Source organism: Phaethon aethereus (genome assembly GCF_964289735.1).
Source record: "Phaethon aethereus genome assembly, chromosome: 26".
Lineage (NCBI taxonomy): Eukaryota > Metazoa > Chordata > Aves > Phaethontiformes > Phaethontidae > Phaethon > Phaethon aethereus.
In genome coordinates this window covers 1366517-1381149 of record NC_138602.1, presented here as the reverse complement: position 1 = coordinate 1381149, position 14633 = coordinate 1366517, and the positions used below count along the sequence as shown (strand labels likewise).

The following is a 14633-nucleotide window of genomic DNA, read 5'->3' as shown; positions in this document are numbered from 1 at the left end:
TTCGCCCCGCAGCCGGGGCAGAGTCGTGTCCCCAAGGGGAGTTTGGGGATGCTTGGAGGAGGTGCCCCCCTGCCCCACAGCCCCTCCAGTCTGGCCCCGCTCTGCCTGCTCAGAGCACCCCCTGTGTTCAGGTCACCCCTGGAAACGCTCCTCTGTCCCGCTCGCTCGTGGCGCACTTGGGAAGCGGGGTGAGGAAACCAGGCACCGAATAAAGAGCAGAGGTTTAACGTTTTATCTGTTGTGTGCCCTTTCCCTGGGTACGCCTGGGGCTGCTTCCCTGTGACCCAGCCCGGGGGACTGGCCATGGCCCTGGCGGGTCAGCCCCCTGGCTTTCCCCGCTGGCCGATGCCTCGGCTGAATTGCACTTGGCCAGCACTTGTCAACCTGCCCTGGTGACCGGGCAGCCCCGAGGTGCCGGCGGATGGGGAAAGAGCCATTGCCCCCCTGGGACTGGGCTGCAGTTGTCTGTCACTTCGAATTGGGCCATGGGGACAACAGGAGCTTGTTCCCCCACCAGCCCCTGTCCCGTTTCACCAGGGAATCCCATGGGGTCATGGCGCAGAGGTGGAGGATGGGCTCAGACTCCCAGGAGCTGTGGCATGGGGGGCTCGGGGGTGCCACAGGGATGGCCCCATGGCTGCCAGTGTACCAGGGCCAGCGTTGGGAGGGACACAGTGCGGTCCCCGGTGGGCAGGGTGGCCCTGAGGGGAGCAAAGCTGGTTTTTGACCCGCTCCGCTCCCAGCCATACCCCCGGCCGCACGGGGCCCTCTGCGACCCCCGGTGTGTGCTGGGCACAGAGGCAGGCGTGTGGCGTGGCCCACCCTGCCCTCCTGCCCGTAGATGGGGCACCTTGCCCCGCAGAAAGGCAAACACCTGGGCTTGTGCTTTCTGGGTCAGCGCCCGCACTGAAATCCCCCCGGGAAGAGCTGCTCAAAATGTCCGTGTGTTTTCCTGCCCCCAGGGCACCCCTTGCCCCAACCCAAACAGTAAAACGTGGCTCTGCCCCTTCCCGTGCCCACAGGGACCCTTGCGGGGCTCCCAGGCACCGGTTCCCCCATCCATGTCCCCGTCACCCTCGTGTCCCCTCCTCCCCGGTGCGAGGCTCATGTGAGGAGCGATAATCTCCTTAGGCAGCTCTCAGAGGGGCTCAGGGGCCTCGTGGTGGGGCCTCGCCATGGCCCCGTGCTCGGAGCACTCAAATGCACCTATTGTTTGGGGCTGGGAGCCATGGGGGGCAGAGGCGGGGGGCACGGGACCCCCCTGCTCCCCATGTATCCCTCATGTGCCCCCAGGACCAAACTCAGGGTGCTGCAATGGAGGAGGTGGGACCCTTCCTTGGCGCTGGGGCTCTGCGGGAGCTAGAAGAGGATTTGGGTGTTGGGGATTCTCCCTTTTTTCATGGGGGTTTTGGGGTCCAGGAGCCGGGATGTCCGGCTTCTCCCTGAGCATCCCCCCAGCCTTCCCTTGCCTTCCTGCGTGCAGCTGCCGGGGGATTTTGGAGCCTTTAGGCCACACGTGTGCTGGAAGCCAAAGCCACCGCAGTCGCCCAGCCCAGCTCCCCTCCGGCCCCGGCCCCGATTAGCGGGACTGGAGCAGCCCACGGCGCCCTAATCCCGGCACAGAGATGTTTTGTTTGCACCAAGGGTATTTTTATCCTCTTACTGCTGCCTGTTTCCTGTTGAACTGCGGATGCTTTCGAGCGGCTCTGCATTGCCAGCAGGACGTCTCAGAGCCGGTGGCTGGGTTCGGGAGGATGCCAGGGTGGCTTGCGTTTGTATTTACTGCATCTGAGTTAAAAAAAAAAGGCAAAAGGACAGAAAAGTTCAACTGGATCCCCAAAATTTAGACGCAGCTCGGGTATACGGCATCCCGGTGAGCCGGACATTGCTGGCTGCTGCCGCCATGATGGGGACCCATGGCTGTGAGCCGTCGTTGTAGAGTTCAGGGCTTTTTGGGTCTGGATCCTTCACTGCTCCCGGCCCGAGAGGGCTCAGGCTCTGTCCTGACCTGGGCAGGAGTGGCTGCAGTGAGGAGGGAGGGAGAAGCACTAACCCATAACGTGAGCTGCAGGGTCCCCAAAATGCAGGAGCCAGACCCACCCCTGGGCACAGCGTCCCCCACCAGTGGGGCCAAACTGGCCCATGAGCCACTGGGACGGCACTTCTGTCCCCACTGCTGGTGCCACGGTTTGGAGCACCAGGAGGAGACGGGGAAAGGAAGGGGCTGGGCTGGGGCTGGACCTGGACAGGGTTTGGTGCCTGGAGAGGGACTCTGCCAAAGCCACGGTCTCAGCAGGGCGTGGAGGATGGGAAAGGCAGAGTCAGGCCTCAGAATGTCCCCAGTGTTCCTCCCACAGCCACAGCTGAGAGGGGACAGGGCAGGTGTCCCCCCCGGGTCGTTTGAGGTCCCCAGCCAGAGGGGCTGGGGCAAGGCGGCTCCTGCAGGGAGGCAGGGACATGGCTGCGCTGGGGCGCGTCTGTGCGAGCAACGGCTCCGCAAGGTGACGACGTGCCGGGCATCTCGGGGATTCTGCGGTGACAAGCCCTCGGCAGAGGCACGATGCTGGTGCAGACGCGGCTGTGGCCGAGGCTGGGCATGGGGGACATTGGGCTCACCGGGTGACCGGCCAAGAGGGGTTTAAGTCTCTTTTGGGGCATAAATGAGGCTTTTGATGGCCAGGGCCTGCGTGCCACAGTCATGAGACCCCGTTCACAGGCCGAGTGCAGTCATGGGATCCAGGAAACTGAATTAAAGCATCTTAAGGAGCTTTTTTCTGAGCTCTGCTCTGGTTTTTCACGTGTTTGTCATATGAACAAAGATGGTATAAAAGGGCAGAGGGGAAGGATCCTATCCGTGGTCGGGCTGGGGAGTGGGGAGGGCACCAGCGGAGGGATGCCAGGGTGAGGGGCTCTGCACGGCGCTGGCTACGTAAGATGGAGGGAAGAGGATGGGAAAGGCCAAGGAGAGGAGAGGATGCACTGGCAGCAGCCGACAGCTCTACCCTGCCAGGTGAGTGAGGCAGTGACCTGGGGCCAGTGGGGGCCAGTGGGGACCAGGGACAGTGGTGGGTCTGGGGGAGCAGAGCCCATCTGCCGCCGCTCCTCGAGCGGCATAGATGCTGTGAGCACCCCGGTGTGCCCGCCGCTGCTCCCAGACGCTGGCCCGCACCTCCCTGGCGAGAGATGGCAAGTGTGGCATCATGTCACGGGGAGGAGGGAGCACGGGCTGCAGCAGGGGCACCCACCACCCTGCACTGCCAGCTGGGGGGAATGGGGGTGGTGGGTGCCCAGCGGTCCTCGAGGTCCCCCAGTGCGGGGGGGCAGTCCTGGGAAGGGGGCCTGGGCTCTGTGCGTGGGCAACCGCGGGATGGACCGCGGCTCTGCACTGTGCACATACATGTGTGCACACCTGCACACATATGCGTGCACACACAGGTGCGTGCACCTGCAGATACGCACACCCACATTCTCACTTGCACACAGACATCTGAGCACACGGCGACCTGCGCACGCACACGCGCACACCTGCGCGGGCTCACACACGCAGCCATGTCCCACACGTGTGCACACGCGCAGTCGTGCACACACACGCGCACACCTCAGCACAGGCGTGCACACACGCAGGTGTGGATGTGCGCACACACCTGTGCTGCCCTACGCTGCCCTTTTGGTGCCGCGCTCCTCACCCCCTCGGGTTTGCACACGCAAACCCACGCATTCAGCTACGACCCCCTGCAAAAGCCAGCGCTGTGTGAGTGCATGGCCCTGCTCGCACCCTGCACACCCGCTGCGTCCCAAACTTGGGGGAGAAGCAGCACCGCGGCCGGTGGGTCGCACCAGGGAGGTCCGTGGGCCAGTTGTCACCTCCCACAGACGTGGAGCAGGCTGGGGATCCCCCACCTCCCCCGGGCTCCTGCCCCTTCCCTCCCCTCCTGGCTCACGTCTCTCCTCCGTCCACAGGAGTGCCCAGCCGGAGGAGTGTGGGGCCGCGGCCCCCTGCCCCCTGTGAGCTTCCCTTTGTCATCCTATGCCTGAGCGATGTCTGGAGGCTGGGACGGTGAAGGGAGGTCCACGGGCTGCCACAGCCCTGCCACGACAACGCCTGGACAGCACGCACAGGACCTCAAACCTGGAGATGGGGCCTGTGTCCTGGGGGTCTGGGAGTACCTTTGGGGATCTGGAGCATCCCTCTGGGGGGCTGGAGCATCCCCCTGGGGGGCCAGGAGCACCCTGGGGTGCTGGGATCACTCCTGGGGAGCGGGAGCATCCTACCGGGGCTGGCCGATACCCAGTGGGCTGGGGCTGTGGGCAGCGTGGGATGCTGCGGCCTGGCCACTGCCCCAGGATGCGGATGGGGTTATGGGGTGTCATGGAGCACCCCTGGTCATGGGGAGCTGGGGGGCGAGTGGGATGCTGCAGTGGGGCTGGGGAGGAGCCTCCTATGGGGGACGTGGACCGTGTCAGGATACACGTGGGGCGGTACCAGGATGGAGTACCAGGAGTACTGGTATCACCCTGCACACCTAATAGCCCATCCCTGCCAAGAGACCACCGACGCTGCGTGAGGACGGTTCAGCAGCTCTGGGGAAGCCCCTGTTCTCTCACCGCCCCCCTTCTCTCTCCAACTTCGCAAACTCCTGGCTGGCGCCTCCGTAACTCCCACCGTGAGGAGCGGAAACTCGCCCTGGGAGGCTATTTTTTACAGTGACGCAAAATAACAAGCAGGGACCAGAGGTCTGCAAAGCGGGAGGGTCCTGCCACATCAGCATCTCTGATTTTTTGGGGGTTTTTTTTGGCTCTTTTCCCCCAAAAACTCAACCCAATTCAGCTGGCCGTGGGTTTATTGTGGAGTGGGGACTGGCTCTGGTGAGGCTGGGACCAGCTCCCTGTAGGAGCTGCTTCACCTGCGGCTGTGCCCTAGGCTGGTGGGTGGGGGTAAGGTTTTGGGGACACCCCCTCCATTTCCCCAGTCACCCCCAAGCCCCAGCTGCCCCAGGGCTGGATCTGGCCTCCTGCCGTGGGGAGCAAACCGTGAGCATCCCCCGTGGCAGGTCTGGAGCTGTATTTCTGGGTCACATCCTCCATTCAGTCCCTGCTGTGTCGGGGACACCCAGCACAGTGTGAGGTCTCCCCGGGACAGGGAGCGGGACCCCACTGTCACCCAGCAGCAGTAATGGGCTGCGGTGGGGATGAGTTTGGCCCATATGTGGTGGCACCCCTCTGCCTGGTTCTCTCCAGGGAGGAGAGAGGCAAAAATGCTGATCCTAAGGATGCCCTTGGGAGTGAGGGCTGCGCTGGCGCACGTCCCTCCGGGCTGCCCCTTGTCCCACGCAGGGTCCTGAGATGCTGTGACAACCCCGCCGTGTGCCCGAAACCTGTGCCGAGGTTGTTCCCCTCCGTAACTTAGACTGGGCCATTTGGCCGTTGGATGTGAGCTGTGCCAGGAGGCAGAGTGAGCGTCAGCCGGGTGTCCCAGGGACAAGAGGCTGGGGAAATCCCCTCGTTTCTCCGCAGAGGGGTCGAGAGCTTTTGCAGGGGCAGATGAGGTCGGTCTTGGGGATCCATTAGTTGACCTGGAGGCTGCAGCTGGAGGTTCAGGTCCTTGGCAGGGTTGGAGGGACTCGTTTGGGGTGCAGAGCTGGGGAGCAGAGGGCTAAGATCCACCAGGACAAGTGAATTTGGGGGTCCCTATTCTCAGAGGGGCTGCCTTGGTGAGACCAGGGACACTCAGGACCTTTTCCAGTGCTGCTTACTGGGAGCTGAGTGGGCAACCCAGTTAACCAAGCTGCCCCTTTCCATGTGGGGAAGCAGAAGCGTAGCCAGCTTGTGAGTTGTAAGCATGGAGTGAGAATTATAAGGAAGAGGAATAAAGTTATTCAGCATGACTGTGCGCATGGTATTTCTACATTTCTACCCCTCTCCATTACAGCTGAAGTTATATAAAATAGATTTATGTATATAATAAAAATAAAAGTGCCTTCTTTTCTTTGGGGAAAGAATAGCTTGCTTTTCTAGCACTCGTGGGAGGCAGGGAGCTGGCTGGCAGGAGCGTGGGTGGGGATGCTCAGCATGAGTCCTCCCTGGGTACCTTGTAAAGCACCTTGTGTTGGTGGCATGTCCCTGCTGGAGGAAAGGCTGTTGATTTCCTGGTGTTTCCTGTTTTTTAAAAGCTTTGTATCAATTATTCAGGTTTCCCAGGGCCAGCAGCTGCTCATTCCCAAACCTGGTGCTGGGGCATTGCTCCCCCCATGCGCATTCTCAGCTCCTGGACTCGCTCTCCTGTGATGCCGTGTGGGAGTGTTGGGTAGGGAGGAGGCAGGATCATCACGTTGTTGTGGTGCCATATGTGAAAATAAAGTGGTTTGGGTTTTTTTAAGACTACAATGAAACATGACTTTTGTGATCTTTCTCTTGTCATTCCTTGGGGCCAGGGACGACTCCTCCTTGTGTACCTTTCTCTACATCATCTAGCTGGTTCCTTGCACCGCCTCAGCGCTTTCCACCTTCTCTCCCATCTCTCCTTTCACAAATGATGAGGCTTTCCTGGATCACCCCTTCTCTCTGGGCTGAGTGTCCTTCTGGGGCTTCTGGCTACACTTACTGGGATTTCTCCTCAAAGGGCTTGGTCACTTGCTGTCATCCCAAAACGGCCTCATCTGCTGAAGGTAGAGACTCGCTCCTCTGAAAACTCAAGGTAGGGGCAGCGCCAGGTGATTCCCAGGAGCTGCGGACACCCCTGGCCTGCTTGAACACCCCCAGGGCCAGCCCTGAGTTCCTGCTCTGGCACCGACTTGGCACAGCCGAACGGCTGTTACCCCGTGCCTCAGTTTCCCCACTGTGTGGGGAATGTGGGTGTGACGATTGCTTGGGGAAAGGAGGGAGAGCTGGGCCTTCGTGGCGGGGGGTAGTGCAGAGTTTGCTCCTTCTGCATGGCCTCAGGCGGGTTATTTCTGCCTTAGGTCGCTCTACGGTCGCTCTACCAAAACCTGGCTGGTGTTCTGCTGCTTCCCGGAAGGCTGAGGCTGAGCTGAGGGCGGAGGGCCATGCTGGAGGTGGTGGGTCACAGCGCAAGGAGCCTGGGGCCGTTGCCCTGGCCACAGCAGGAGTGATCTGGCGGTGTCTGGGTGGAGCAGAGGTGGCCCAGCCTGGCAGGAGGCAGCAGGGCTGGGGCCTGCACCCTCCTTCCCCAGCCTGTCCCCCTCGCTCTGCAGCGGTCTGGGGGGCCCTGGCCCAGCAGTGTGCCCCAAACCAGCTGAACCTGGAGACGTTCTCGATGGCATCTCCTACAAACTGGTCATATGCCAGTTGTGGCTCTGGGAGGGCAATGGGTGGCTGACCTCCAGCCCCGGGGGTTTGTCCACCTGCAGCCCCCAGTAGCCGTGGGGGCCCGGGGCTACCCCAGGCCCCTTCCTGCGGGATGGACCCGTGCTCCCAGGCCTGCAGCCGCCAGACCGCAGCCGGGCAGGCCCCCGCAGCCCGAGGGTGGCGGCTGAGGCGAGCGGAGGAGCGCGGCGGCGGCCGGCGGGCCGGGCTCACCTCAGCGCGAGCGCCTCCTTCTGGCCGCCATTTTCCTCACACTCCCGCCGCTTCCCCTCCGCCCCGTCCTCTCCATGAGCCCGGCCCCGCCCCGTGCTCCGCTCAGGCGCGCCGCGGGCAGCCCTGTGCGGGCAGCGGCGTCGCGGGGGCCTCGCCTGCGGGCCTGGCGGTTCCAAGATGGCGGTGGGGCCGGTGCCGGCGGTGTGAGGCGGGAGCGCGTCGCCGCCACCCGCACCCTCCTCTCCCCTCCCCGCGCCCCGGCCCCGCTCCCGCTCCCCGCCCCGCAGCCGGCGGGATGCTGAGATCCACTGGCTACTTCCGCGGCATCGACTGCCCCTTCCTCAGCGCCGGGGGGCCGGGGCTGGGCGGGGGCCCGCCCTGCCGCCGGCCCTACTGCCACTTCCGGCACCCCCCGGTGGCGGCGGCGGCGGCGGCGCGGTGCGGAGTCTCCGGCGGGCCCGGTGCGGGGGTCGCGTTCGGCCACGGCGCAGGTACGGCCCCGGCCCGGCCCGCCGGGTCGCGGTACCTCCTTCCCTTCCCCCGTTTCTCTTCCCCCCCCACCCCGGGGTGTGGCTGTTCCCGGCCCCGCCGCCCCCGGCAGTAAGCGTGTCCTCCCCCGGCAAGGGCAGGCCCGTGCCTTTCCTCCTTCTCACGCCTGCCCACCCTTCGGGGCCTGGATCTGCCTCTGACTCCTCTAAACCCCGCCCTGCTCCCAGGGCTCAGGTATTTGCTCCTCAAGCCCCTCTCGAGTGGGAGGTCCCCACGGGGTCTGTCAGCCTCATCCAGGCGGCTCAGGTCCGTCCCTCTCGCCCCTGAACTGTTGTGTTTGCTTATGCTCAGCCCTGCCCTGGCTCTGGGCCCTTGGTTGTCACCTCCGAAGGGCCTTTTCTGCCCCACCGGGTGAGAGATGGATAGATGGGTGTCTCATCGTTATCAGTCGGATCCCACAGTTGCTGTCTGACACGGGGGTGGTGGGGAGCAGCTTTCCAAAACGTGCAATTGCCTGAGGACAGCCTGTGTCTTGTCACCAGGATGGAGGCTGCAGAAAGGCAGCTCTGTTCTGATCCCTTTCTTTGTCCCTCCAGGCACCCCAGCTCACGTCGCAGTGAGGTGTCAGGGCAGCCTTTCAAACCTCCGCGAAGAATTGCTGTGCCGTCACAACCCTTCAGGAGTTGCATGGGTTTTGGGAGCTGGAGGTGATGCGTTCTCTAGTCAAGTGCTGCGAGGCAGGTCCTGCTGGTGGCGTGTTGTGGGGGGCCTGTGGTGAGCTGGGCCCCCTCATGATGAGGGACTTGAGTAAGGCATGGAGTGCTGCCAGGTTTCTCAAGTGAAGCTTGGCTACAAAAAAGACAGTGAGCTGTTGTTCTCCATTCTTCCAGCAACTCTTGTCATTTTACTTACATTATTTGCTGATCTGCTTATTTTATTTGGAGAGAAAAGCCTTCATTCTTCTCCCTAGAAGAATGCTAATGCTGCTTGCTTTCTTTTTGTTAAAGCTGTTATTTCAGTTAGGTATACTTGCTAGTATGTATGTTCTCTAACAACCTGAAGCAGAAGTTGTCAAAATAAAGCACAACTTGCCATGTTTTTTCTGTGCTTGCCTAATTTTGGGTTATGTACAAGTTTGGGAGATGATTAATTCTTTGTGTCTCCTGGTTATCAGGTCAATTTACCACAACTGTGGTTTAATTTAAAATAAAGGAAGCACATTCAGGGCTGTCACAGGCAGACAGATGCCATATTAGAAAGACAAAGGCTTTTGCCTCTTTCAGTGTTCTTTTGAATTTGAAAAGCTCCCTAGAACCCTTTAGGATGGTCCTCTACATGCTTGATATTATAATTATTTTTCAGTGTACTATTCCAGTTTGTCTTTAAATATCTGTAGAGTGTCAGATTTGGAACTAGTGTTGCTCATTTTGGTCTGCCACCTGAAACAGATGCTGCTGTACTAAATAAAAGCTGGTGCTGGTTTTGATTTTCGAAATGGGGAAGTGAAGGTTTGTCTTTAGTAAAACCTCCTGGTGCACCTGGAAAGCATGTGCAGCTTCTCATACTGGCTGAAAAGTGTTAATGTAAGAACTGATTGTGAATGACAAGAAAGCAATTATCCCAAAATCTGGGGCTTGGGTGTGTTAGTGACCCAGGAGAAAAAGCTTGTGTGTTGGAGAGTGAGAGTAGTTCACTTCCTGTATTATGGCTGTTAGAGAAGCTCTGGCTTTTGAAAAACAAAAGCTATAGCATGGGTTTAGTTTTCCTTGGTGAAGTCTGCCACTTGCAACAGAAGCAGGATCGCAAGGCTTAACTTCCAGCCTGCTGCCTCCCACTTCCCCCAGCCGGCCCAGTGCATGTTCCTGCCCTCTTTCCCAAACTCTTGGCATCTAATGCATGGCATGGCTGTCATAACCAGGGATGTGTAAATTCTGCCTCAGCTTAGTGTTGGACTTCAGCCATTTTTTCTATGTTGATTTCAATTGAGAAATGGAAAATGAGCAATGAACCTGCTGCAAAATGCTGCCTTTTAGAAAGGACTTCAGCAGTGTTGTATAATGTGCCTCATTTCTATAGGAGCAGAAGATGCTTTTGCAGTTATTTTTTAAGCAGTGCTATGGCTTATCTTCATATGAAGGGTTCAGGTTGAAGTGCTCCTGTCTTTTCCTCTGTCTTGTCTGAAGCTTGTCTAGTCTGGAAGGATTTATTTAGGATTTACACTAGAGGGTGTAGTAGTTTAGCTAGCAAGCAGGCAACCATCTTCTTGAAAGCAAGTTCTTGATCCAACATAAGTTGCTCCCTGCCAGTAAGACTGCCTGTCTTGTTTTAAAGTAGCCTTATAACAGTGTGCTTGGGCATATTTGACCTACTTAATCACATCACTCTATAAATAAGCTTTACAAGCATTTTTTGCCAAAGCAGGTGAATATCTGTACCAAGAAGTACAGCACAGGTCTGTGTTTTCTGGGATAGTGCCTAGAAAAAAGCAAAACATCTAAAGAACTGGCCTGCTAAGCATATTGATTTGAGGCTGATATTGACTTTGATGTTTGAGAACTGGCAGTAACCCCAAAACTCTTAGTAGATGTTCTGTAGCCTTGAAAGTAGCTTTTGAAAACTGAGGAGTGGAGCTGGCCTTGCCAGGTCATGGTGGGAGGAGGCTGTGCGTGTGTGCCAGATGGAGAAGAGAGGAATTACTGGGATGTAGCACTGTTCCCCTTTTCTTTGCTGTCCTCACTGTTCCTAACTTCCTGAGGAGCATAGTGTTCAGATGTTTGTTATAGATGGTCCTTATTTTTCATATGGTGCTCTTACGGTCCCAACCACTGGGAGACAGTGGTGAAGAGGCATCCATGCCTGTTAGGAGATCAACAGCAGCAGGAGGACTGAGTTTTCCCCTGTCTGCTGTTTGTATGTGGCAGGCATTCCCTTTTCTTCCCCTCTGAAAGCAGCTCAGTAAATACAAACTTGTCGGATGAGGAGGGAACCAGTGTGATGCGTCTGATCTGTAGGGCACGTTTGAACTGGGTTCTGAAACGCATGATACTTCATGTGGGAAATGTGTTCCAGTGTCTTTACTGCAAGTATCTGCCTGCGTGGTAAAAGAGTGTGGCTACCTGGAGGCTTCTGGAAATTCAGGGCTGGCTGAAAGCTGAGGAAGGTGCTGGGGTGGTAGCATGCACCAATGTGGTATTTCCACGGCAGTGCTGATGGGCTGAGAAATGGGATGTGAGCCTGTGCAGGACTGGGAATCTGGAGATTGCAAATTCTAATCCTGACTTGGATGAAGTGCTTTTTCCATCTACAAAATGACTAACCCCCCCCTGCTTCAGAGCAGGATGAAAAGATTATTGAATGTGTGTGAAGTGCTTTGAAAGCGTGCTGTGTAAGTAGGAGGGAAGAACTGCCTTCAGTCCTAAAAGCGTCTCTTCAAGAGCTGTAGAGGAGAAAAAATAGGTTTGTCTTTAAAGTCTAGGTCCTGAGTATGCTGAAAGATATAAAAGAAGCATAATACATCTCTTCATAAATATCTTAAGGAAACCAGCTCTTTGGTTTGCTGGGTTTGATAGTAGCTGTCAGGAGATGCTTAAGAGGTGTATGTTTTTTGAACCCAGAGCAGAAAGCTGCGTCCAGGTCTGGAGGTCTGTGTTCCTCTTTGTCTGCTCTCATCCTCGTGTTAGTGTGAGATGGGAAGAGCAAGGCTTTCAGCACCCTGCCTGGAAATACTTCATTCTAGAGTGGTGCGTACTGACAGCTGCTCGGCAGTTTTCTGCTGTGGTCCAACGCTTGTGGAGCAGTTTTCTTGCTGTGTGGCTTCTATTTGGGCAAGGCTTTGCAGATTAGGTCTAGATTGCATGTTAAAGGTGACTTGGATGGGTTTGTGTGGTACCATCCAGTGACTAAGTTTTTCATCTCTGTGTGACTTACACTACCCAACCCACAAGTAAGCCGCTGTAACACTGTTTGGCTCCTGTTGGCCCAGGTCAGGTGCAGAGAAATCCTTGGGCTTATGCCCCCAGCTTTAACTTTTGATCCTGTCACTGATGCAGGAAGGCACTTCACCTCTCCCTTCTTCAAAGTCTTCAGCCAAAAAGCGACCACGTGGGATGGCTGTGACTTGTATATAAAAAAGCTGTGCAAAATGATACTTGGTAAAACTTAAAGTGACTCTTTAAATGTTAAAACGCAACTTTAATCGTCACCATAGGATGAAGGCTATCACCATAGGATGAAGGCTGTTGTCTTCTTCACCTGTCAGCACGTTGCTGAGGGGCTGTGCATTAAACTCAGCGGCGTTTGGTGGGAGCAGCCTCTCTGCACTGTCTGGGATTGCCTTTGTATTACATGTTGTAGTGCAGGTTCACGCCATGTGTAGAAAGAATGAAAAAACGTCTTTAACGGATGTGTTTTCCTTCCTGTAGTTGATGTTGTGCAAGATCAGCTTCTTGTAGAAAAGAGCTTTTATTATTGTATTTGCTACAGGGAAACTGAGCAGAAAGGGAACGTTATGAACCACCTTCGGTATTTCCTCACCAAGAGAGGAAATCAGGTAGTTCAGTGTTGGGGGCTCTAGTCCATGAACTGGGGGGGGGGGGCATTGCTAAGACTGCTCTTTTTTTTTTTCCCCCACATTTGTGTTTAGGACAGTAATTACCAAAATGTCATCGGTGGATGTGTTCTTTTTTTAACTGAGTTTTGAAATGAAGAATAGAAAGCCCACTTGACGATAAGGTCAGGTCTTTTCATGTAAATCAATGTCATGGCTTTCCAGTGGTTAGGGATTTCTTGTCATTTAACTAAATTGTCAGTTAGGGCAGTTTTCCTGTGGGTGGGCAGGTGCAGCTGCTTCATGTGTCAGGATTTCAGTGTGGGCTGACAGGGCACTTCCGATTTTTGGTCTTTCTGCAAGTGGTAGTGGGGCTGCGGGGAGACTCGGCCCTGAGCTTGCATGCAGCTCTTCCTCACTCCAGCAACAGACGCGTGAAAAGCAGGAGGTGGGAGCAAATCTCCTCTGTCAAGCCGGAAGGATTTTGAAGGCTAAAGGTGCAGCGACCTGCCTGGACGTTGAAGGAACTAGGGTTGTGCCAGTGTTTGTGAGCTCCCCGGGCTCCTCTCTGACCCCCGCAAAAGCCCTTTGTCTGCTCTTACAGGATTTCTCTCTCCGGTGGGAATATCTTACCTGATATTTAAATGTGCCCTCTGATTCCACACCCCCCCCCCCCACCCCCCCTGCCAGTCAAACACTGCAGTGCTGCCTTAGCACTGGAGAAGCGGAAAGCCCAATTCACTAGTCCAGGGTTTCCCAAATCGCTTTTCCCAGGCTGCCCTGTGCTGGGCGAGGTGGGTTGGAGGTGCCGGGGTGGCGTGTTGCCTCACGTAATATCGGTGGGGCAGCAGCACGGGGCTGCAGGCAGGCCTGCACCAGCAAGGCAGGGCCGGGTTGTCTCCCTGCCCTGCAGCCTCCTTCCCCGCCGGGACTGAGCGTGGGCTGTGGCGCTGGAGAAGCGGGATGGCGTTGGGCTCTGGCTGGGGTGTGTGCCGCTGCGGGGGGCCCGGCGGGATGAGGGGTCACCGTTTGGGAAGCAGCAGTGCTTGCCAACTTGAGTTGCTCACATCAAGTAAAAACCAACATGTACGGTGGGGGAGTGAGGAAAGTACGATGTCAAAAAAATTCCCCCAAGATGATAGTAGCAGCGCTAGGAAAGAAGAAAACTGTCAAAAAGCCCCTGCAGACACTCAAGTAAAACCCAGTCTGACTTGGGAGTAAATGAGGGTGAAGGCGGGACTTTGGGTTGGTAAGTCCTGCCCTAATTATCTCTGCAGCCCAGAAAGTGCCGTGTCAGCACATGGTCAGCGGTATTGTGCCATAAGCCTTTGCCGGAGTGTCTTAGCAGTACCAAGCAGATATTAAAAGCCTGAAGTACAGCATGAACAAATATCTGCAATATTTATTAACCGCGGGGAGCTCAGGTAATTCTTTGAAGCTTTTGACTTGCTGTGGAGTGAACTCATGTTTTTTTGTGTGGGTTGCAGTAGGTGAAGACGCAGCTGTGCGAGAAGTGCCTTCTCCAGAGAGGCTTTCACGTGTTAGCCATTCATTTAATGTGAGACTTTGGTCCTTAGAGTTGCATCTGCCTCTGAAATATATGGACTATGCGAAAAAACTCAGCTCTGCTTTGGAGGTTTATTTGCACAAGGATTTTAATTTCCCTGTGAGATCTAGCCTTTTTATTAAATTGAGGATCTGTGCTGAAAATTGGGGAGTGTGTTGGGTTAGCTGGTTAAAAGAATCTGTGGAGCTGCAGGTGTCTGAGTCGTAAAGGAGCTGCAAAGCATTAATTCCAGCTTTTGAGTTAACTAAAGCCAGACAGGTTTTAAAACCAGTTTAAGTTTTGGTTTTAGCCCTTCAGAAGTCACAGCTGAAGTTTTAAAATGTAATGTAGGTTGAAAGGTGCTTTTCTTTAGTTTTTAACTTTGTTTTTCAAAGTGTCCAGTTGTGACTGCATTAAAATACTGTTGTTTGGGTTTTTTTCTTAAATGGCAATTCTTCACCCGAAATAGTTAAAAAAATAAGACAGGTGTTGAAAAGATAACTTATCTTGAGCAAG

At 56.2% G+C, this 14633-nt stretch overlaps 1 protein-coding gene across 1 annotated transcript in view; it reads left to right on the top strand.

Moving 5' to 3' along the window:
- Positions 1–7807: 7807 nt before the first annotated feature.
- REXO1 (RNA exonuclease 1 homolog) overlaps positions 7808–14633 on the top strand; it is a gene marked incomplete at its 3' end in the record, with an annotated part of 41806 nt that continues 34980 nt past the window's right edge. Inside the window, exon 1 of the mRNA XM_082011046.1 lies at positions 7808–8027. Within this exon, the coding sequence (XP_081867172.1) occupies positions 7832–8027 (196 nt within the window). The 5' untranslated portion in view covers positions 7808–7831. The remainder of the gene's footprint in view (positions 8028–14633) is intronic.